This window comes from Papaver somniferum, unplaced genomic scaffold (genome assembly GCF_003573695.1).
Source record: "Papaver somniferum cultivar HN1 unplaced genomic scaffold, ASM357369v1 unplaced-scaffold_132, whole genome shotgun sequence".
Classification (NCBI taxonomy): Eukaryota; Viridiplantae; Streptophyta; class Magnoliopsida; order Ranunculales; family Papaveraceae; genus Papaver; species Papaver somniferum.
In genome coordinates, this window is record NW_020622381.1 from 18103985 (window position 1) to 18128710 (window position 24726).

General features: G+C 35.9%; 2 protein-coding genes across 2 annotated transcripts; one reads left to right on the plus strand and one right to left on the minus strand.

Moving 5' to 3' along the window:
• The first annotated feature begins 946 nt into the window (after positions 1 to 946).
• LOC113332696 lies at positions 947 to 9845 on the plus strand. Its single transcript, XM_026579218.1, has 9 exons — positions 947 to 3535; positions 4518 to 4647; positions 4786 to 4874; positions 5225 to 5463; positions 6388 to 6474; positions 7267 to 7366; positions 8215 to 8428; positions 8505 to 9400; positions 9653 to 9845. Exons 1-8 carry the CDS (start codon positions 1307 to 1309, stop codon positions 8972 to 8974), a joined length of 3558 nt encoding a protein of 1185 aa, XP_026435003.1. The 5' UTR covers positions 947 to 1306; the 3' UTR covers positions 8975 to 9400; positions 9653 to 9845.
• Positions 9846 to 11941: 2096 nt separating this feature from the next.
• On the minus strand, positions 11942 to 12776 carry LOC113332958 (ferredoxin C 1, chloroplastic-like). The gene has a single exon (XM_026579451.1). The coding sequence runs from the start codon at positions 12694 to 12696 to the stop codon at positions 12247 to 12249; it is 450 nt and encodes a 149-aa protein (XP_026435236.1). The 5' UTR covers positions 12697 to 12776; the 3' UTR covers positions 11942 to 12246.
• Between the last annotated feature and the right edge of the window lie 11950 nt (positions 12777 to 24726).

Sequence of the window (24726 nt, forward strand, 5' to 3'; positions counted from 1 at the left end):
AGCCGAAACGCAGATGACCACCTTTGCGTATCTACCTATTTCAAACTCGACCATTGATTTCGTTCGATTTGATCATTCTAACCCAATATTAAGTGCATATCTACCTATTTCAAACTCGACCATTGATCTCGTTCGAGCTTTCCATGTGTCTTTACTGTTAGAATGCGGACATCCAACTCAAAATCAATTGGCAAAGAGTGGAGTGGCCCAAAGGATTATAAACCGCAGGATCTTAGATTGCCCAAACAATGTGGGGCTAATAATCTCAACACGCCCCCTCGCGTGTAGCCTCCTTGGGTCTAACACGTGGACAATTAAATCGGGTGACGCGGAGTAAAGGCGCGGTCAAATGACTCGTTGCAAATAGTCTGCTCTGATACCATGTTAGAATATGGGCATCCAACTCAAAACCAATTGGCAATGAGTGGAGAGGCCCTAAAAATTATAAACCGCAGGATCTTAAATGCCCCGACAATGTGGTACTAATAATCTCAACATTTACCTTACGAAATTAGTATTTCAAGTTAGAGTAAAGTGCCCTCCGATAACTTATCCGCTGATTATTTCTTGCGCCTGAGTACTTCGTGATTACACATGGCGAAGATATTTTCTGCCAGGGACTCGAGTCCACAGCTCGTGACCATATTCTTTGAAGAACACAAACGCCAGCACATATTTTTTTCATTTGCACACTATTTCTTAATTCTTTTTTGGAAATTGTTTTAGTTTCCAATTTCCATATGTTCAATCACAATTAGGATGCATTCGCAATGGTACCACGCTACAAAAACTTGTGAAAACGTTAAAAACGATAAAATGGGAAATAAACAAAAAAAAGAATAAGAAAAATACTCCAAAACAACGCTTAAAAAAGTAACATTAAAAAAACAATGAGCAGTATAAATATAATAATGACACCAGCAAAATCCAACATACCCCCCTTCTTCTCTCCCTCTAAAACAAAACAAAGAAAAAACTCTTGAAAAAACCCCAAATACTTTCCCCAAACCAAAGATTTTCCACGTCACGATTCAACATCAGATTCTCGTTGGAGAGAGAGTGATCGTTTAATGTTAGCAAATCTTGTTTTCCAATGGTAAAGTAACCTCAGACTGATTATTGCGATTTCGATTTATTTATTTTCATTTTTTAAAATTTATTTCAGGGAATTTAGATCTATTTTCTAGGTTTTGAATGGTAAGGATTTGTTAAATTTATCTTGATTTAAGATTTTATGGTGAAGTTTGATATAATATTTTGAGGAAACTAGGGTTTTATTCTTGTTGTTTGTGTTGAGTTGTATGAGATGAAAGAGGGGTTGGGATCTGGTAATGGGAAACTGGGGAAAGATACAGTCCCCCTGAACTATTACAATGGTGATAAGATGAGAAGAAATTTTGGTTCTCCGTCGAAACAAAGGGATTTTGGTAACAAGGATAGGAAAAGACCTCGTTTGGTAAAGAGCGAGTCTGATTCTGATTCGGATACTAGTTTATTCTTTTCACCCCAAAGAAAATTTGTTTATGGAAATAATGAGATTAGTAATGGATCTGTTGGTAGAGATAGTAGGATAGATTCTTATAGTGGTATGGCACGGACTAAAGCGGATAGGAAGAGTATTAAATCTGAACCTGTTAGATATAGAGAAGATAATAGCACATTGTTTTGGAAACCGGATAATGGAGTTGGAGGTGGCAAAAGAAGTGGGGGGTTGGATGTTTTTGGATACTATGATGAAGATGCTAAATTAGTTGATAGGAAAAAGAAAGTATTAGATGATGATGATGATGATGATGATGATGATGATGATAGTGATGAAGAGATGGGTGGCAATAAGGTTTTAGGTTCTAAGTATTTCGAAACACGTGGTAAGTGGAAGGAATTTGATAGCGAGTCCAGTAGAGGCATTATGGTTAATAATGGGGATTCTAAGTTTTACGGGAATATGCATTTTTCTTCTGTTGAAAATAATAGGAGAGCTGACATTTTTGACAAGCAGAAATATAAGACGAAGGCTGATAGTTTTGGGCTGGTTAGCTCGTTGAGGAGGAAGTTTGAAGCTCCTCGTGATATGCCTATCAGGATCCAGGGTAAAAATGGTGTTCTGAAATTGATGATCAGAGACAATAAGAAAGTGGATGGATTTGACACAAGTTATGGTCATGTTGGAACCAAAGAAAATAGAAAGGCGTATAGGTCTGCTGGCACTTCTAACCTGAAACCTCAACTTCATCTGCCAGCGTATGAAGAGAAGTTTCTTCATAATTCCATGAAGAATCAAACAAACTCAAGTAAACCTTCTTCGGGTAGATGCACAAGTCACAATTACAATTCGGAAGACAGTGATACGTCCTTGCCACCAGGGTCATCAAGTTTGAAAACTCATAGTATTAAGAAAGATGGAAGGAATAAAGTAGACTCAAATTTGGCATCTGAACCTTGCCTGTTACCCAGGCGCAAGGTAGGAGAAGTAAGACGTGGTACTGGCACCCAGAAGCAATTATTGCGGGATCAAATTAGAAAAATGCTGGAAGAAGCGGGATGGAAAATTGAATTTAGGCCTAGGAAGAACAGAAACTATCAGGACGCTGTATATACCAATCCCTCAGGAACAGAGTATTGGTCGATCCTTAATGCCTATTATGCACATCAGAAGCAGTGGGAAGAACAGAGCAGTGATCTTAAGAAGAGTGGGGCAGGTATTTCTTTTACACCAATAGCAGAGGAGGTTCTCAGTCAATTAACAAGACAAACACGCAAGAAGCTTGAGAGAGAAAATATGAAATTGCAAAGAGCTAGTGGAGGAAGTACCAATGGAGTTGAAACCAGCAAAAGGAAATATACTAGACATAAGCATGTTAAAAATATCATGAACACAAATGAAGAGACCCCTTATGTGAGGGAAAATGGCGAATTAGTGAAGGTTAAAAGAGAGGAAAATGGTTCTCCCATTGAAAGCTCGAAAGCCTACACTAAGAAGCAGAAGTTATCGTTTGCATCCAGTGCTCATTTACTCCAAAGAAGAAAAACTAAAAAGCAAAATAGATGTGCGTTGTTGGTGCGGTCCTCTAAGAAAGGGGCAAATGAAGACGAAAATAGTGTTATTCAGTGTAAAGGACGATTAACAATTCTTTCGTGGCTTATAGATTCTGGTATTGTGTCATCAAGTGAAAAAGTGAAGTATATGAACAAGAAACGTACACAGACACTGCTGGAAGGTTGGATTACAAGGGATGGCATTCATTGTGCTTGCTGCAGTAAGATTCTCACGGTTTCGAAGTTCGAGATTCATTCAGGGAGCAAATTGCGTCAACCGTACCAGAATATTTGTGTGGAATCTGGGGACTCCCTTTTGCAGTGCCAGTTAGATGCTTGGGATAGGCAAGAGGAATCTGAACGCAGGGGTTTCTGGTCTGTAGATGTCAATGGTGATGATCCAAATGATGATACCTGTGGGATCTGTGCAGATGGGGGGGATTTAATCTGTTGTGATGGCTGCCCTTCAACTTTCCATCAAAGCTGCTTAGATATACAGGTATGGGTCACATTATTGCATGTCATTTTTAACAAAGATATGTGCATGTTTTTGTCGTCTCAGCTCTTTTTTTCACTTATTGCTGGTAAATGAGGTTTTCAGGGAAACCAGACATAAATTTGACATGTAGCAGTGAAAATGGTTTCTTGAGTGTGATGATTGATAGATATCATAGTTCCGTTTTGATCCTAGCTAGTTAGATTCCCTGTCTTGAGGGGTGGTGCATTAACATCACGAAAATATTTAATAGAAAGGCGTTTCTTTTATTTGGTCAAGTTTCTGTACTTAATGTGGAGTGTTTTCAGGTGTCATATCCTGTGAACTGTGACCCTTGGCGCCCCACGTTTATGGAAAATACCAGCACATTGAATGGTTTCGCTGCTTTCTCTCCTCCCCTTTGATAATACACTTCTTACTCGCAGGCAAAAGTTGATCTACTAGGCACTGTGCATTCGGCAGAACCCTTACTGTAGACCCTATATCCTCCACTAAAACCTTGATGACTGTTGTATTATACTTTAGTAACTAATCAACTTTCTAGGACACTAGCTTGGAGGGAATGCTGCATTCGGCAGAACCCTTACGGTATTACCCTATATCCTCCACCAGAACCTTGATGACTGTTGTACTATACTTAAGTAACTAATCAACTTTCTAGGATACAAGTCTGGAGGGAATGCTTCAAATTTCTGTTTTATTTTTCTTGACAATATAAATCGGTAAGTAGAATGCCCAAGTCTGCCTGAGTTTTGCTGAAGTACAGACTTGCAATTAGTTCAGAAACCGTTGAACCAATACGTTAGCACAAGAGATGAATAATAACTAAACAGACCAATATTATTTTGTTCAGTTTTGCACCAAAATCAATCTAAAACATCGCTGATTACAAAACTAAAGTCCTGTACCTCTATAGGGTACAACTCCTAGCTGTAATAGAATTTGGATATACTTAATTTGGAAAATTTGTTTTTCTTTGTTGCAGGTGCTTCCTCAAGGTGACTGGCACTGTTCAAGTTGCTCTTGCAAATTCTGTGGTTCAAGTGGTGGTAATTGTCAAAGGGATCATAATGGGGACATGGAAATGCTTACTTGCAGTTTATGCGAGGAAAAATGTAATTTTTTTTTATACTTTTAATCTCTCGGTCTTAACAGCCTTAACAAACTTCCAAATTTTTGTTAGGATTGATTTCTGTTTGTAAGGCATTCTTTTATCAAAAACTGAACTCCATGAGCTCTCTTGACTTTTGCAGATCATACACTCTGTACGCAGCAAACAGACACTGTAGTTGTTGATCTCAATGCTTCATGCAATTATTTTTGTGGTCTGAAGTGCAGAGAGGTATTACCTGTATATCTACTTTCTAATGTATGAATGTTTAGTCTTTTGTACAGTAATGAAGTGTGAAATCATTTACTGTTACCATTATTCTGAAAGCACTTCTAGTTGATTAAAATTGAAACATGGGCTGAGGTTTTGGTGCCATGACTAGTTAGACACTTAGCCTACTATTTGTTTGCAGTGCAAGTCTCCTTGAGCATGAGGGTCTCAGGCTCTGTGGTATCTATTTGGTGTTAGATAATGAATTACTTGTCTAATCTATGTCTTGTTGCTTTTGGAGGGGTTAATATCTGCTTTTATCTAGCCTACTGAGGTCCTTGCTGTTTTTTAATTGTTTTTATTCTTTGCAGCTCTTTGAACAGTTGCAGAAGCTTCTCTGGGTTAAACATGAACTGGAAGCAGGATTTTCATGGACATTAATCCAGCTCTGTGATTTAGACTCTAATACATCTTCTCTTGGACTATCCCGAATGGCTGAGTGCAATTCCAAGCTAGCTGTCGCCTTGACTGTAATGAATGAGTGTTTTTTTCCTATCATCGACCGTAGAAGTGGCATCAATTTGATCCATAACGTTATATATAATTGCGGGTAAGCAGTTAGTTACTGACATACTATCTTATTTTGAGTTACCTATTTATAACAACTATAGATTTTTTACATATTTATATCCGAAAAGAAAATAGTTTCTTCATTCTAACTTGTATAAGAACCTTTATCTTTAGTAAAAACATATTTTCTTAGTTTCAGAGACACTCCCGAAACTCTCCACTGATCTCCAATAGATTTTTTTAGCAAAAATGGAGATATTCTCCCACAACTACAGCTATATCTATGAGATGATGGAGATACATAGAAATAATGCCTTTTTTATTAGTCATATACACATGTAAGTATTTTGCTATGCTCGCTATACGTGTCCCCGTTTTCTAATTTTTTAAGTTGTCATGTCAAGGTAACGTATTGGACACGACACACCGACACCGTGTTCGTGTCCTTGTAACACAGGACTGAAGTATGAATTGTGGGACTGTAGTTAATGGATCAGCTATTTGGTTCTTTCAGAACCTGATACCATGGTTCTTTCTTGCTCCTCGTATAAAAAATATTTGGTTTGCCGATTTTCTTGGCAAATTTGTTCTACATTATGTGGTTATCATTAAAGTCACTCGTAATATCTTTCTACGCACCAAACTTCCCAACGTCTTATGTTTAGAATGTTATGTATTCAAAATAATGTAAAGTTTATGGCCCATGAAACACGTGCGCCAGCTGTATGGTTAGAGCTAGAGGTAACTTAGCTAATCTCTTTTGTGTATCTTGGAATTCACTGACCACATGTGATCGTAACTACGCTGATCACTTGAATGCCACCAACTATACTTTCTGCAGATTATGTCGCATATAAGAAACTAATTTAATTTGGCATTCACGTGCTTATCTGTATCTTTAAAGACCTCCTTTTCCGCATATAACTTTTCCTTGCTTCCTCCTTTTATTTTTTATTTTTTGCAGATCAAACTTTAATAGGTTGAACTATAGTGGCTTTTACACTGCTGTTTTAGAGAGAGGTGATGAAATTATCTCCGCTGCTTCCATCAGGTATACATTGCGTAACATATACTGAAAAAAATGAATTCTGTATTTTCTTAAACCTTTATAAAAGTGGGATCTAAGGGGTATTGAAGGTAAAAAATATTGTAAGTAAGGAACACGCTAGAGAAACTGTTAAATTACTATCGATGTAAGGGACAGTTGTTGGGGACTCTATTGCAACTAATATAAGCACAACGAGCAGAAGCACTTATGACTTAACCGCACTACAGTTCACTTAGAATTTTGTACAGTTTTATACAAGTGTAAGAAACTAGTAGAATTTTGTTGCACTCGGTTTTCATATGCAGTGGACTCTGAGCACTGGAAGATGTTGTTCTTCATGAGGAAAGAAAACCTTAATAAAGCAAAGACTGTCATACTATACCAGTTTGGATAGTTTTCAATTTATGTGGCTTGTTTGTGTGAAAGCACAGTCCACCTCTTTCTCATCTCCTTATTATAATAAATTAACAATTGTGTTTCACAGCATGTTTGTGTTGCTAACAGATATCTTTCTGTAGACTGTTTCTTATCAAAGTTCGTAAGAATGATGAGATCTATTGGTGTTTCTGTTATAGTAAAGCTTGCATACCCTTGGTTGTGCTTAATTTTTTATGCTGTCTCTAAGCAGCATCTTTACAAACTTAAAATTAAGTTTTATGTTGCATTATGTGGTCTTCCTATCACTTGATAAATCGTACATTGGTATTTTGGGTTACGTATTTGCTTGTTTTCCTCAATTATTGTCATTCCTTCGAGTGGTCTAATAAATTTGTACACTTTGAACTGTTTTGCCAGGATTCATGGAACCAGGTTAGCGGAGATGCCATACATTGGAACTCGCCATATATATAGGCGCCAAGGAATGTGCCGTCGACTCTTAAATGCAATTGAATCAGTACGTAGTTGGGATTATTTAGTTACATTCATGAATGCCTGCTATTTAGTTTAAGCTTTAATATCTCTTTCTTTTTATCCTTTTCTAAATTAGGCATTCACTCGCCATTGCTTCTGTATCTCACCCTTTATTGTGGGTCTTTTTTTTTCCTTGAAGGAGGATGCAGAGTTAGGTAAAATAGGATAGGGGAATCAGTAATTGTGATTCCTATTGTTAATTTAAAAAACATAATACTACTAGCTTGCACTTTAGTTACATTTCCTGGATCTTTGAGAAAACCATGACAATTAGATGTATGACCACGATCCTAGCTCCTTTGGCCTTTTAGTTTTGTACTACTACTCATGTACCTTTGTTTCCTTGAATGATGCTGATTGTTCGTTTTAACTCTGTTGGTGAAAATAAATACTTATTTCGGTCAAGTTTTTGATGCATGAGATCTATCTGCGAAACAGTATTTACATTCCTAGTTTTGGTATTATTTGATGTGGGATCCACAGTTTAATAAATATGTGAGTGCAAAGAAGTTTGCCGGCGTTAGAGATTGCATATTATGAAGTTTAAATTGAATGCTTCTTGTTACAGTTGTTCACTCGCTATTATGTACCCGTTCATACCTCTGCTATTCTTGAACAATCATCATTAACAATGAAACATATCCTCTTCATTGCATCTGTAAATTTCAAATACCAGCTGGTGGCGATTAGCTTTTGGGATAGATGTTTTCTACTTTTTGTCCACCACAGAGAACAGTTCTCGAAACTATGACTTCTTTCTTATTTAGCATGTTACCATTGATATGTATGTAGTCAAAATGATAAGTCATATTTATGTATACTTATTTTCAGGCTCTGTGCTCTCTCAAGGTTGAAAAACTCATCATTCCTGCAATTTCTGAACTTATGAATGCATGGACTACGGTTTTTGGTTTCAAGGCTCTTGAGGAATCAGACAAGCGAGGAATCAGATCTTTGAATATGCTAGTGTTTCCTGGGACAGATCTCTTGCAAAAGTTGCTACTAACTAATAATCTTTCTGAAAGACAAACGACAGATCACACAGGTAATCTCGTAAATGTGTACAATTTTTGGGTTTTCATTCTTGTTCACGTGGTTAACTTCATGTGTTACCTTCGCAGATATGGATGTCGTTGAACCCACAAGAAATGATCACCTGCCATCTGAGAGAATAGGAAAGCCAGAACCACATTCTTCTACCACGCCTGTCAATGTTGCTTTTGATGAGAGTGTTCAGGATGGCCATGATATGAAAACTGAAGCTGTATCTGTGCAAACTTGTTTCCAAGCTCCTGAGGTACCCGAATGCTACTATGAACCAGATGACAAGCTCCCCACATCTGCTCCTGAAACCATAGGCCTTCAGTCTTCTGTGATTCTTCATGATAAGCTAGAAGTTAAAAATGAACTTGTCTTGGAGACAGCTGAACACGATATTAAATGTAGTGTGGTTGCCTTGGGTGATGTTGATGAGGTAAAAGCTGTCACGATTCCTGATGTTCAAACTAGAATCCATTCTTTGGATAATGGACAGAATATGGAAAGTGTGCCACATGAGGAGTTTCATGTCCCAGATGATGAAGCAACGTGATTTAGGATCATTTTTTGGCAGTTGATGCAGTTTCTGGAGAATCCAGGAATTCCTTAGGTTTTGTTTGATATCAGAGAATTAGTTTCATGGAATAAGAGTTGTTTCTATTGAAAGAGATTCCCTGGGGTAAGCAAGGAAAGAATTTCCATAGATTTCCGCGGAATTAAACTAGTAACATATTTTTGGCAACACTTCTTTTTGTGGATCCTCAATCCTATGGAATTAGATGGATACTCAACCAATGAAATATAAGCTTTTCCCATGGAAACACAGCCATCAGTATTTAAAAGAGCAACCTTATGACATGTCCTGGGACTTGGCTTTAACATATTGGTATGCAGCATAGAAAGTTCCCTTGGCTAGTTACTCGTGGAAGGTTGAATTCCTCGCTTCGGGGTTATGTTTGGTGGAGGCTGGTATAACAAGGTTAGTTTGGTTAAACTGGAATTTATGTCTTAATATGTTATTAAAACCGATTTCTCTTATGTGCTCTATCATCAAATAGAAATGAAAATAGACGGATAACTACAAATCTATGGTGTCTTTTTTTGCATTTGTTAGTTGGTTATTGTTGATGTTTTTTTTGTTTCAGATTTCCTTTTCCAACTCAATTGATCTTGCAGGTATATATTTTTTTATAGTTTCATCATTGACAAAAATTTGGGTGTTATTTTGCAGGCTGGTGTCAAATGCTTGTTGGTGCATCCATGGTGAATTTGAATGATGCCTGGGTACTTATGCATCGGATATCAGATAGCTTTCGACATTGATTGATTTTATTCGATCACCTAGATAGGTCAAGAGTATCATACATCTTTTAACCTAGGGTTGTCAGACGATTCAAGTACAGAACGAGGCAAACTTGAAATAAGGCAAGTATTTAGCAAGTACCATTTCTACTTTTATGTAACAGCATTACTCTTTACGATACTGTTCCATCCTTTACGCCTGAAATTGCTACTCTTATTTCTGTTTCTTATAAAAGAGGCGTCATTTGTTTCTTCTCACAGGAGATAATCGAGAATTGCATGATGAGTATTTTAAAGGCGCTCCTTAGAGTTCCACATATAGCAGTTCAAGGACTTATGTCTGTTGTATACGAGGATTTCCCGATAACAGATGGGGTTTCCGCAAGACCGCAAATGCTATGCAGTGGCTATAATCATATTTGCCATTTTTGGTAGTTGGTACAGTCTCGTCCAACTTTGTAATATGTACAGAAATGGGAAATATATTCCTACTCCATATTTGTTTAATAGGGTTCCCGCCAATTGTTTCTTATTATAAATCTAGTAGGAGATGATGTACCTCAACCACCCATCATTTTTGTGTTTAGGCATTAGATTATTTGTACAGTTCATCAAAGATTGAAATATGAAAGACGAATGTATTTGTATACATTTCAATTTTGTTCGACTTCATCCTACCCTACTTGTTTACATTTGAATTTTGTTGAACATCATCCAACCCTCTCAAAACAATACTCTTCTTCGTTAATACGTGGTTGTAGCACAACAGTTTGTCAGTCTCCTTGTGCTTGCTTGATATATTGGCACCTGATTCATTTGCACCGGAAACTTGGATTTCTGAATTTGTCTTATCAAACGATGTTACGGAATAAGAACTAAACAGGCTTTCTAGTATCACGGGGAAAGCGCTCTGTCATTCCGTCCTCGTAGACCTGCATCACATTCTCCTTTGAAAGTGTGTTGGATACATGTTAGAGGTTAAGGTATCGCTTTCGGACAGGCAGTCAAAGATTCACGCCCAATAAAAAAATTAGACAACCCTCAGCAAGACCGCAAACATTTGAACAGTAGTAGATTGTAATCGCTACTCATTTGCATTGAACCAAATAAACAACACCAATAAACTGGAAAACTACTTGCCCAACAGTTGTATTTCTAGCTTATTGTAGGATTAGTTCAATTTTTATTTTGTTTCTTTTTTGGGGGAGAAGGGCAAAAATAAGTATAAGGTTGCGTGTGATCCACAAACAAGACGTCAAGACGTGCGTGCATGCATGTTTAAAACCCCATTAGAAAGTTTCTTTCCATTAGTTCTTATCTTCTTTCTCTTTAAGAATCAATTACATTTCTTCTTTTTCCATCCATTTATAAGCGGTGAACATCGCATTTGTCATAACAATTAAGAGTACTTGGGCATCAGATAATATACATTCGACGAAGTAATTGTTTCGGGGGAAAATGGAGACAGGTGAAGCAAGAAGAGATGGGTGTACAGGTATAATCCCTTTTATCTATGGCATGTTTCGAAATGTACGTCGCCGTCGGTGGGGATTCGAAAGACTTGGATTGCAAGAACAACGACCATTTGGCAGATTTGCTTTTCTTAATCGAAGATTTCGTGTAGCTGGTCTTGCTGTTATGTTCTCCGGAAGAAGGAAAAACACAGCAAGACGTTCGGATTGATAAGTTTGAAGTACGGTTGTATTGTTGGGGTCGACTGCCTGTATACGTTACTTAACTATTGATTCATTCAATTTGTAGAACATTTAAACAATTTTTTCATTTTGTTTAGTGTAATGAGGTTGTTTTATACTCAAACAAAAATGAAATAAAAACTGGTTGGCTGATGTGATCGTTGGCTTTAATCAGAAAACTGTAATTGCTGTTTTTCAATGATGCACTTTGGTAAACTGGTTGCTGATTGTTGGTTGAACCCAGAGAAAGGAACAGAATTAACCCCATCAGTAAATCAATCGCAAATATGTTAAATCTACACTAAAAATGTAGACAAACGAGAGGCAGTTCTGAGGCTTGTCCTTAGTCTTTCGTTATGGTATCATTTGCATAATTGGTTTAATAGTCAAGGAGATATGATCGCTTGAGTGATGTGTCTCAAATCTGATAAATGAATTTGAAGTGGATTTTGATGCCTTAGAAGATATGAGACTTCATTGTACTCCTTTTTACAAACTTTGTAAAGATTCTACAGACAACAATGAATACAATTTTGATTTAGAATTGCAAGACACGAAATTGTGGAAGTTCTATTTTACTCTTCAAGTCGCATTAATCCCAAAACATGATACAAATTCAAACTCCATATGAAAAACTTAAACACAAAAGTCATTTGCTATTGCCAATTGAAATGAACATGTATATAGTTCTTACCTCCGGGACTGCTGGAGTATCATCTTAACACTCATTTCAACCCTTTCATTACAATTCAAGACTCTTATTGACAATAAGTAATTTCGGGTAGTTATCAGAAAACAAAATCTATTAGTGTCAAGAAACGCAAACCACTTAATCATTAGCTGTTGCTAACTGCATTGCAAGAAGTTCTTCCTCAGGGATTGTTCGAATATGACGATCGGAACGAGGATAAGCTGCACATAATAATGCAAAACCACGATCGACAACATCATCACTTAGCATACCATCACTCTGATCAACGGAACCACTTATGAGTTTAGCAGGACAAGTCATACAAACACCAAGTTTACAGTCATGAGGAACTTCCATGCCACTATCCAAAGCTTTGCTAAGAATAGTCTCGTCCGGGTCTACGTCGAGTGTTGTTGTGCTTCCTTCATGCTCAATAACGACTTTGTATGAGCAAATTTTGAACGATAATTGGCTTCGCCGCGATATAAATTGTGATGAGTTGTATCTAAATGCAGACAGCTTTGAGAATTGATTTTGTTTAGGGAGGGTCAAGGAAGGTGAAGCACGGAAATGAAGGGTCGTCGCCATTGTTTTGTTCCTAAAGAGATGGGAAGGATGGAAGGCTTGCTGGGGAGAAACTAGAGGTGATTTTTGGTGTTCCAGCGGATAAGCTTTTTGTCTGCGTGAGGGGTATATCCGGGAACTCAATTTTGTTGCTTATTCCATATCCATTTGGTGTTTTTCACCAGCGTTGAATACTTGAATGTAATGTCAGGAAGTCTATTATCATTATCATACATGATTTGTGTCATTTTCTCAGTAAAACCCAAACGACAAAAAGTTTAAATCTAATATTTTGATTTTACGTTCCTCTTATAAGACTTTACATTCTTACAAAAGTTGAGCACAATTCGAGATACCAAACCTCATCATTTACCGATCTTAATTTCAACCGTTAACTTTTAACGGTTGATATTCAAAGGGTATATGGTGGTGTTATACGTCTTGAATTATCTCGTCTGCTTTTCGTGAAAAAAACCAATTGAAGTGGAGGTTTTTTTCAGACAACAAAGAGCTGAGTCAACTATTCAATCAAATGAGATTGAACATGTTTCCCATCTCTTCTCGAGAAACAAGTGGGGTATTTCTTTGTAAAATTGTGCTCAATTTCATATGTGACAATTCCGCCAAGATATCTTCATTAGTTGGGGACAGAATCTGCAGGAGTCGGATTTTTTTAGGGTGCTTATTTTTGGTAGGAATGTAGAGTCTTATATGAGGAACATATCATTAAAATATTAGATTTAAATTCATTGTCTTTTGGGTTTTGCGGAGAAAATAACGCAAATCATGTATGATAGTTTCCACTTAAGAGTGTCCATGGATCTTCCCTCTTTACTGACGCAAATCCGGGAAGAGCCCATATAAAGAACTCGGTGGTACCGAGACCTGTAAGAAACTACAGTGTAATTGAGGTGTCAACGTTTTTTGGGAACATGAAATTGTACTGACTAACGCAAACCGGGGAAGAGTCCATATAAAGAGCTCGGTGGTACTGAGACCTGTAGGAATTTTTTTTTGATACTAAAAGAGATTTTATTCATCACTTGTTATGAAAAGTTACATAGTCTTCCTCTATCCATTTAACAATATCAGAGGGATAGTTGTCGGTGTCACTGTAGTTCGGTGATAAAGTCACTGGGTGATGATACCAGTGACCTGAGTTTGAAACTCGCCAGCACCAAATTATTTACCGATCAAAAAATAAATAAAATCAGAGGGATAGTTGTGATCATAACAAAAATTGTGAGCTTCAAGCCTAGCCTTTTCAGCTAAAACATGAGCAACACTATTGCTTAACCTATTAATTGCCTTACCAAACCAAAGGTTCTTAGAAGAAAATTTACTCTTAACTGCTAAAATAAGGTTATGATTACACCAACACACCTGTGATTACTCACTATGTAAAGATGTCACTACATTACCGTAATCCATCTCATATATGACTTTATTAAATCCTAATGCTTCAATCCATTCAACTACCATTTCCAGAACTTTGCATTCAAAATGTTCTGCTCCTACCTCTGCGTCCACCTCCTCTTCAAAATTGATACCTTGAACTTATACGACTTCACCTGCACAATAATGAACAATTAGTCTAATACTGTCTCTTTTTGTATCATGCACATAAGAAGCATCAATATTGATCTTAACATATCCTCCTTCTGGTGGTAACCATTCTTTGGTAACAAAATTATGATTTCTACTCTGAATAGTAGAAACACCAGTAGTATCTCATTGTTTCACAAGATTCTGTATTCTCTGGATGGTACTATGAGCATTAGGTCATAAATTTTGGAAAACCAAATTGCATCCGTCTTTCCAAATGTACCATACAGTACACATAAGCATGTAAATAAAAGTATCTGACATTGAAACATTACTATGCACAAGATGATCATTAGTAACAAACCAACCTATAACCCAATCCTGGAAGTAAGAACCATAGTTCTTACTTCTTTTGCGGAAGTAAGAACCATGTTCAAGAAAAATGCAAGAAGTTCAAGAAGAATAACAAGAAAATTGTTAAACTTCAGAATGACATGCAGAGAATGAGTCAGCTACTGAAGCATAATTCGGAATCTCAATGCCAAAGAGAGTTAAACAGAGACGACGAACCAGAAAAGGTAAGAATCCGGAACATACAAATAACTTGGTTAAGTCACCTAGTGACAAAGTGGTGAGTCTCCTGGTCACCATATCACTACTTAATTGTAGTAATGAGTGCAACATCAATATTTTAGCTTGAGAAAATGAGGCTTGCACAAAACTCATCACAATACTCGTTGTGATGACAAGGTTACTCAAGTCGACTCGAACTCTTTTTTATGAAGTTTGCTAATTCTATACGTGAAACACCTCATTGTAATCTCATAAAGATATTGTGTATGTGATCTTGTTGAGCTAGCTTCACAGTCTAGAATGCATAGTCGCGTTCCATCACCTATCTCTAGTCCGTAATTTTTGAATCATTTACTCTTGTGCTCTAAACCATGTTTATTTGAGCTAAGAATATGTTTCAATCTTATGTTGACATAACTATGATTTTCATGAGGATAAGTAACTAATAATTAGTATAATTAAAATATAAAAGGCTGTCGGAATTTGTGTATTGCATGGCTCACGGACGGCAAGTTTCTACAAAAGCCGCACCGGTTCACAGACCCTCTTAAAGATGGTCATTTCTCTTATTTAAGGTTACTTCCCTATTCTTTTTTTTTCTTGAGGAAAAACGATCAAGGCTCCTGTAACTAGAGGTATCACCAAAAAGGATGCTGTAGATGTTGTTAACAATTACCTATGTGAAGGAATCAAATCATCAATGATCAGAAGAAACATGTTCTACCTCAACTTGTCTTTTATCTTTAGGTCATCAGGATAATGATTTCAGAGCTGCAGTGAAGAACTTTGTGTCCAAAAGGAATGGTTTGAAATCTCGAATCAACCTCTCCATAGATAGATAGCTCACTATGAACACATGTTGGCTGAGACAAAAGATACCTTGTGTGAACTAAGAACATGACTTAGTGAGTTAACTGATATTTCTGAAGACTTGGAAGAACTGAATGAGCCCATCATCAGCGACTTCTTCAACAATGCCAGGATATTAAAAATAACCTGATGCATTGATAGAAAACATCTTGTGAGGATTTATCCTTGTGTTTGAGAAGGATAACTAGGGTTTGGTATAGCAAATATTGTGATTACACAGGCTATTTACAACGTTTTTCATCTTGCATGTTTTTTTTTTGGATTTATTTATTTAAATTCTAGAGTTTTTGGAAGATGAACTTGCAGTATTTCATCTTTATTGGTTATATGTATTGCAAGTCGTATGACATATATATGTCCTTTACTTTATGTGAATTGAACTGATATCTCATTTATGCTTAAAAGTTAAATCTATTGTATTTTATTTTATAAATTATAAAATAGAACAAACTTTGTGAGACTTTTTTCGCTTGATCTACTCGGTCACACTCCTGTGTAATTACTTCATTATCTGCTCTGTAAGATTTTCTTATATACCGATGAAAATTGTCTCTTTGTTCATAGGCGTTGAATTAACTTATATCGATGTTAAGGATACAAATCCATGTGATTTGTTAATGTCCGACAAAATCCTTCTTTTTACAAAAGTAAGCTCACCCATGTTGTTCTTTTGAGAATGACATCAAATGGGGGAGAGTTCTTAAATGAACTTGTGCTTAATTGCTATATATTTGTGGGGTGTGTGGCTGTGGAATTTAGAGGGGATGCTTTTATCTTAAATCTCCTAGATGAGACACTAAGTATTTTATACTATGTGATATCGTTTAAATTAAAGTCTTGAAGTATCTTTTGTTTGAATTCATAACGATCCCATGATTTTCATACCTTTGCAAATTTTTATTGACAAAAAGGGGGGGAATTAATTAGTAGTTTCTCATTACATACATATGGTTTACGGATTGTTAGGTAAAGGGGTGGAGGATCAAAATCTACAGGTTTCACCTATTATGCAAAAGATGTAAGTAATGACTAAGGGGGAGAAACATATCACCGTAGTATTACTTCGAAATTGTGATACAATTGAACTTTGGAGCAGATAATAATATTATGTTCTTGTATAACGACGATTGAGAATATTTGTTTTCAAAGTTGTTAGCGCTACGGATCTTCAACAACAAAGACGTTGAGTTGAACACATTCAGAATCATTGCAACTGAAGTAGCGAAAAATTCAAGGAGTTGCAAAAACCTAGGAAATCCAGCATGATGGATTCAAGGAGTTTTGAAGCTTTATTTTTCAAATCCATAAGTGTTGATAGCTTTGTCACTAAAATTGACCAAGGGGGAGATTGTTAGAGCATTGCTCGGTCGAACTCACAAGTGTTGCTATATCAAGCTTGTTGTCAAATTTAGTTGATCAAAACTATATCTTGATTTCTAGTCTACAATTAGTTAAGCCTCAGATTAGATTATATGTGTGTAGTTGAGAATCAGACATCACTACGTTCTACCGTTTGAAGGCGAAGATCAACCGAAGCTTTTGGAGAACTTCTTCAACAAAAGATAAGTGAAGACTGAACCACTTATTTCTCAAGTTATATTCATCTTTCTATCTATGAGACTATATCGCATGACTAATTAGACTATTACAAGCATATCAAGAATTTTGAGTCAAGTTTATCTTGGTAATATCGTTCTTAAAATATATATGACTAAGCTTAATGAACATTTGTTCATACTTGATGAATTTCTGTTAAGAACAATTTATTGTTCATAATCTAAATCGTGATTCAAGATTATCATTCGAAAATAGCCTGGAACAACGATGTGTGTCATTGATGTTATATGGGAATGTTTCGAATTGATTTAGAAATAAATATAGAACTACTGTAAATCTGGATATAGGACAATATGCATGCCAGTTTCACATATTGGAAAAACTGTTATAGGTCGGGAGCTGCAATACATGTACCCAGTACACGTACCGGCGTAGCTATAGTTCGACAACGATTTTTTGGTACACATACCCGGTATCCATACTATAAAAAGTCTGTTGCTCGGGAACCAGTATTAGTAGGCATACTTAGTATGCATACCGTAAAGTTCTCTTCGTCTTAGAATTTGTGATTCCACAGGTTTAATACTTGTGAGGTGAATAAGAATCTAGGCTGCTCTTCGGGAGTCGTAAGTTCCGGATTTTGAGGTTTGCTAGACTTTGTCTATTGCAATCGATTTCCAGTCTCACCTTGATCTACGATCAAAAAGGAAATCACATATAGGCTTATTTGTGGGAGGCAGATTGGTTAAAGATTTTAAACCAATCTGCCTCCCACAGATAAGCCTATGTGTGATGTCCTTTCTGATCGATAGATCAAGGTGAGACTGGAAATCGATAGCAATAGACAAACTCTAGCTAACCTCAAAATCCGGACTTATGCTTCCCAAAGAGCAGCCTAGATTATTATTCACCTCACAAATATTAAACCTGTGGAATCACAAAGTCTGATATGAAGAAAACTTTGCTATTTCTATCTATCTTGTTTGAGTGAGCAGCTCAACAATCAAAACAAGATCAGGATACACGAACTACCATAGTAAAATATAGTTTGACTTGGATTCATGAATACCTAGGTGAAGTCTTTTTTTATTCATTAAACCCTAAAATGGTTTTAGGGAGAGGACGAATCTAGTTTACAAATAGGACACACAAAAAATAGTGTCAGGGATTCAAAAATCCCAGTTGCTTGAGGTTCTCCCTTATATAGACTTTCAAAGTATAAGTTACATTAGGTTTAAGCTAAGATTGCTTTGGAACCAAGTAAACAATATCCACCGTTAGATGAATCTGTGAAATGAGATTAACATACCAAGATATACACTTTGGTTAGCATGAACCGTAACCGAACCATGTACAAAGACATTGTTCATGAACGGTTAGCGGAAACTAGCCGATTCAACCATAAGCTTAATCATTTTCATATGACACTTAAGACTTTAAGTTTGAGTCACAACCATAGGTTATAATGTGATCAATAATGTTTATATAGTGTTTTTAGAGTTTTATTCAAATACCAATCATCTCACAGAAATAATTTTTGTGCATCTGAAAATATTCGACAGGGCAAGTACGTGTACTCTACCTTGTTCGTGACTGTTTTTTATCATGGTACATGTACCGGGTATATGTATCCTTAAGACGAAAATGAGTTCAGAATCTCACAGAACTTTTCCGGTTTGCGTACCTGGTATGGATGCCATACCGGTTTCAAAACCAATAGTTCCTTTACGGTATGCATACTTGGTATGTGTACCATTTATGGTTCACGAGAAACAGACTTTTTATGGTATGGATACCGGGTATGCATACCAAAAAGTTGTTGTCGACGTCAAGCTACTCCGATATGTGTACTAGGTACATGTACAACGACTCCGTACCTTTAACAGTTTCCCTGTATATGAACTGGTATGTTTACTGTCATGTATCCATATTTTCAGTAGATCTATATTTCTCTCTAAGTCAATTCCAAACATTCCCAAATAACATGAATGACACATATCACTGTTCCAGGCTATTTTCGAATGATAATCTTGAATCACGATTTAGATTACGAACAATAAATTTTTCTTAACCGAAAAATTCATCAAGTATGAACAAATGTTCATTTAGCTTAGTCATATATATTTTAAGAACTAATTATCAAGATAAACATGACTCGAAATTCTTGTTATGCTTGTAATAGTATAATTAGTCATGCGACATCGTCTCATAGATTGAAGGATGAGTATAATTTGAGAAATAGGTGGTTCAATCTTCACTTACCTTTAGTTGAAGAAGTTCTCCAAAAGCTTCAGTTGATCTTCGCCTTAAAATGGTAGAACACAGTGATATCCGATTCTCAACTACATATTTTTATCCTAATCCGAGACTTAACTAGTTGTAGACTAGAAATCAAGACATAGTTTTGATCAACTAAATTTGACAACAAGCTTGATATATCAACATTTGTGAGTTCGACCTATCAATGCTCTAACAATATCCCCCTTTGTCAATCTTAATGTCAAAACTATCAATGCATATGGATTGAAAAATGAAGCTTCAAAAACTTCTTGAATCCATCATACTTGATTTCCTTGGTTTCTTCAACTTCTTGAATTCTTCGTTACTTCAAGTTGCAATGATTCTGAACGTGTTCAAATCAGCATCGTTGTTGTTGAATATCCGTAGCGATAAAAACTTTCAAAACAAATGTTCTCAATCGTCGGTGTACAGAAACATAATATTATTATATTCTCCAAAGTTCAATTGTATCATAACATCGAAGTAATACTACGATGATATGTTTCGCCCCCTTAATCAATACTTACATCTTTTGCATAATAGGTGAAACCTATAGATATTGATTCTTTCCCCTTACATAATGGTCTGTAAACCATATGTATGTAGTGCGAAACTACTAATTAATTCTCCGCCTTTTTGTTAATAAAAATTGGCAATGGTACGAAAATCGTGGGATCGTAATAGTTCAAGACTTAAAGGAATTACATATAAACTTTTATTTAGATGATATCACATAGTATGAAATACTTAGCACTCATCTAGGAGATTTAAGATACAAGTATCCCCTTTAAATTCCACAGCCACCCCCCCCCCCCCCCCCAAAGATATAGAAAATTTAGCACAAGTTCCCAAGAGAACAACATGAGTGACCTTAATTTTGTAAAAAGAAGGATTTTGTCGGAAATTAATGAATTACATGGATTAGCATCGATATAAATTAATCTCAATGCCAGTTACGAACAAAGAGATAATTTTAATCGGTATGGCTCAACATAAGAAAAACTTATGGAGTGTGTAGTGCAATAATAAAAATAAGTGTGATCACAAGTAGATCGATACTGCGAAAAATTCTCACAAAGTTTGTTCTATTTCCAGTTTATAAAACATATTAGATTTAACTTCTGAGCATATATGAGATATCAGTTCAATTTTCAAAAAGTAAAGGACACATATATCTCATAAGACTTTGCAATATAAGTAATTACATACTGCAAGTTCATCTTCCAAAAACTCTAGAATTTAAATAAATAAATCTAGAAACATGTAAGATGAAAATCATTGGAAATAGCTTGTGTAATCACAGTTCATGCTATACCAAACCCTAGTTATCTTTCTCGAAAGCAAGAATAGATTCTCACAAGAAGTTTCCTAGAATAATGAAAGTAATCGCATGAAATGTTTTGAATAATCCTACCATTGTTTTTGTTGAACTTCTTAAGGATTTGACACATTTAGCAATTTAATTGAAAAATAAAATCATCCACGGGTAAAATACTATCAAAGTCATTACAACTAATAATAAAATAGTTCCAACACAGTTCAACAGAAGTAACTTAAAACATACATAACATATGAAAACATAATAAAGAAACCATCTATGCCAGATTGTGATAGAAGTCCTCAGCAATCTTCTATATTGGTTCAACCAGGTCTGGATGAGCTGTTATGGCTTATGTCAATTACTTCTGCATGCAGTTAATTCTTTGTTGAAGAAGCAACTTCAGGATTGGCAGGTTTCTTCATTTTGTTGATGTTAGTCTGAATTAAAGGAGAAGGATGACCAACACAAGTTCTGAAAGGAGGAATTCCAAAATGACTGCAGATTCTTCTGATAAGACATGTGTTAGAGCATAGCTCGGTTGAACCCACCAAACGTTGGTATGACAAGTTTGGTTGTCATATTTTAGTGAATCAAAACTCATTTGAAGTGTCGCTTGATTATATACTAGAGTCAACTTCGTATAGGTTAGCTTGAAAGTGTTAGGATATGAGACTTACAAGTATTGCATGAAGACTTGAAGAATGTGAAGAAGTATGGAGCTACAACGACATCATCATCCTTCCCCTAGAGGTTAATAATATTTGACTTGAACTGCTTCATTCCCTAACGTATCTTTCAAGTCGTGTATATTGAAAACATAACTGCGAAGCTGTGTATGATACTCTAGTTAGATATAGTATTAAGGAATACAATACGGGGTCTATTGCTTAACCATTAAACTTTGTATATAAGACATCGACATGATCATATGAATGCTATTGTGATTATGTATGTGTATGAGTGAACATTTCATCATAGGAAACAATGTTTTACATTCGTTTAAAGGAAGTAAGTTCATAAACTCGTTTTGTGAATCGAAAGGGAAATCGCTAGGCATATTGGTTTGTTATTCATTGCAAATCTATTTTGAATTACCAATATGTGTGTTTAGTATAACCGCTAGTAAACTTGTTTATGTGTCTTGGTAAAACTATTCACAAGGCTTGACTTATGTATTGGTATGACTTTTATTAGTGAAAACGATCTTAAGTAATCACTCAAGATGGTATGATCGATGCCTTGTAAATAGCAACTTTTATCTAGTCATTGGGGAAGCAACTTTTATCTAGTCATTGGGGAACCGATCCTAGTAAGAGGTGCAAACAATTTACAAGAGGGAATCGATCCTTATAAGAGGTGCAATACGTTTTTAGTAGATGGGGGAACCGATCCTATGAACATGTACAACAAGTTTGTAGTTTTGGGGGAACCGATCCTATGGACATGTGCAACCGAATACAAGTAGTTACCATAAGTTGTGGGGAACCAAACCTCATACCTAGTAAACCGAATTCTGGTAACTAGCGTGACTATGCACAATACTCACATGGAGGTAGAACCGAACTTGTTTTGGTAGAACCGTGAAACCCATGATTGGTGATTTAATAGGATAATCAATCACATAGTTCTTGGAATTCAGACAAACCAATTCTATACTTGTTTGGAAGTGTGGCAAATCGTTTCCAAGATTGTAAGTATGAAAAAGGAGTTGCAAAGTAAAGATGTCCACATACTTTGAACATGTGCAGTAACTCCTATCAATAATTGTTCAAATATATTCCTTAATAGCTAAAGGAGAACCCCAGGATCGAAATAAATTGAGAATCTTTTAATTAAGGTTTCTTAGTTTTTATATGTTATTTAATCTCCAGCAATTAAATGCATATCTTTAGAAAATAATAATTAGAAATGTGCATTTACTGATTATAGATTTTCTATTGGGATTTCGGTCAATATTTGGACAGTGCATTTCCAGGAGTTATGAAAACCGATTTTTTGTTTGTTGCATATCTTTGAGAATATTCGGTTTTGGAAATTCCTTGGTGTCCAAACTTCCTTATCTATAAATATTGAAGTTTGCATTTCTAGCAAACTAGTCCTCAGATCCAGCAAAACTACCTAGTTGTGTTGTTACTAGTGGAGCCGCTTATTCGGAGAGGAAAGTAACCTAATTAGGCGAAATCTCTTACGACCACTCAGTTTAAAGACTTCTTTGGAATTGAGAAGCTCTATTAGTACCGTCCGTGGGAAACTAGATAATTACAGTTTATTATTAGTTTTCGATTGATTTGATTGACTAACGGTTGTTGAACTTTGATTGCACCTAGTTTGTTTATGCTTGAGAATCTTATGTTCTGATATAAGATTCACTCAAACTAGATCGAAGTTTCGACGGGCATCTTTAGACTGTTTGTAGATCTAAAGACGTTTTGTGATAATCCAACGTTAACAGACCCCGTTCTGTGTGTGACTGATTACAAGAGATTCAAGTTGATTGTGTGCAGGTGCCGATTGAAGATTAACGAAGAATTGAAGACAGAAGACTTTTTGGGTTCATAATCTTTGGTGTGCACAATACTTGTTTCGGCTGGAAAAGGATCCAACTATAATCAGTTTATCTTTGTGATAGATTGGATTAATTAGTTGAGTAGATCGACATCAATACACTTCTTTGTGATTAATAGTATTGATTGCATATTCTAACAATTACTTCGGTAGTTGTTGAGAGATTGATCTAAGGACCCGACAAAGGAGTTTATTGGTTAAACGGAAGAGCCTTTGTCAGACTCATATCACGTTGTTTGAAAAGAGTTGTTACCAGACAGATTTGTTGTTCCTTTACTGTTTGGGATACGGGCCAAATGAATTGTTCCAAGTGCGTGACTTATTAACAAGTTGGAGGCGCGGGGATACTGAGGAAACTAGGTGAACTATAGTTTTAGTTGTTTGGTCTCAACTATACGAAGTTGGTTTGATTTTGTATAACGGCTTAATTCTGAGAGTATTCAATTCTGGACTAGGTCCCGGTTTTTTTTTTTGCATTTACGGTTTCCTCGTTAACAAAATCTTGCTGTGTCATTTACTTTTATTTTCCGCAATTATAATTGTGTTTATTATAGTTTAAAGTAAATCGCACAAACGTTAATTCCTATTTTACTTGATAGACAATCCTTAGAGTTTGGTTAAGTCCGAACCTATTATCAAGTAAACATACTTCATTGTTTTATTGTCTCGATCTTGTATCTATAGACGATCACACGAAGTGTGAACCAATTAGTTGTATTGTCTCGACTCAGTCCATCACTTTCGGAAAAGGACTTATAGGTGGAATTTTTTTAGATTGAGGTATATTTGGATACCCTCGTCTTTTCAATTGGTATCAGAGCGAGGCAAACACGAAAAGATCTAATAATTTGTGTTTGGTGCGATCCATCCTACAAGATATGAGTCAAAATAAGAAAACAAAGGTTAAACTTATAAAGAAAGACTCAGTTAATGTATGTCAAGATAATGAGACTAAAGTCTCAGAAAAGGTCAATGGAAATTGGTCTCGAAAGTCTTTTCGAAAATCAAATAAAAAGTCAGTTACTGATAATTTGATTAGGATTCAAGTTTCTAATCAAAAAAGAATAAATCTGAAACTCAAGAGATCTGTTTTGGATCTGACTCCAATTCCTAGTGAAAAATCGTCTTTTTCAGAATACGAAAAGAGATTAGATTCACTAGCAGACCCAAGTTCTGGATTTTGTAAGATGTTAGTAAGGTTTTTCAAACATATTGAAACCTATTCAGAAAAGGGAAAAACCATTGACAGTCTAGATGATGTCGCAGAACTTATTGTTTAACTAAACGTGGAGGACGTGTTAGTTCAAGTGAATCAGTTAATCTTTCCGGTTGATTTCTATATT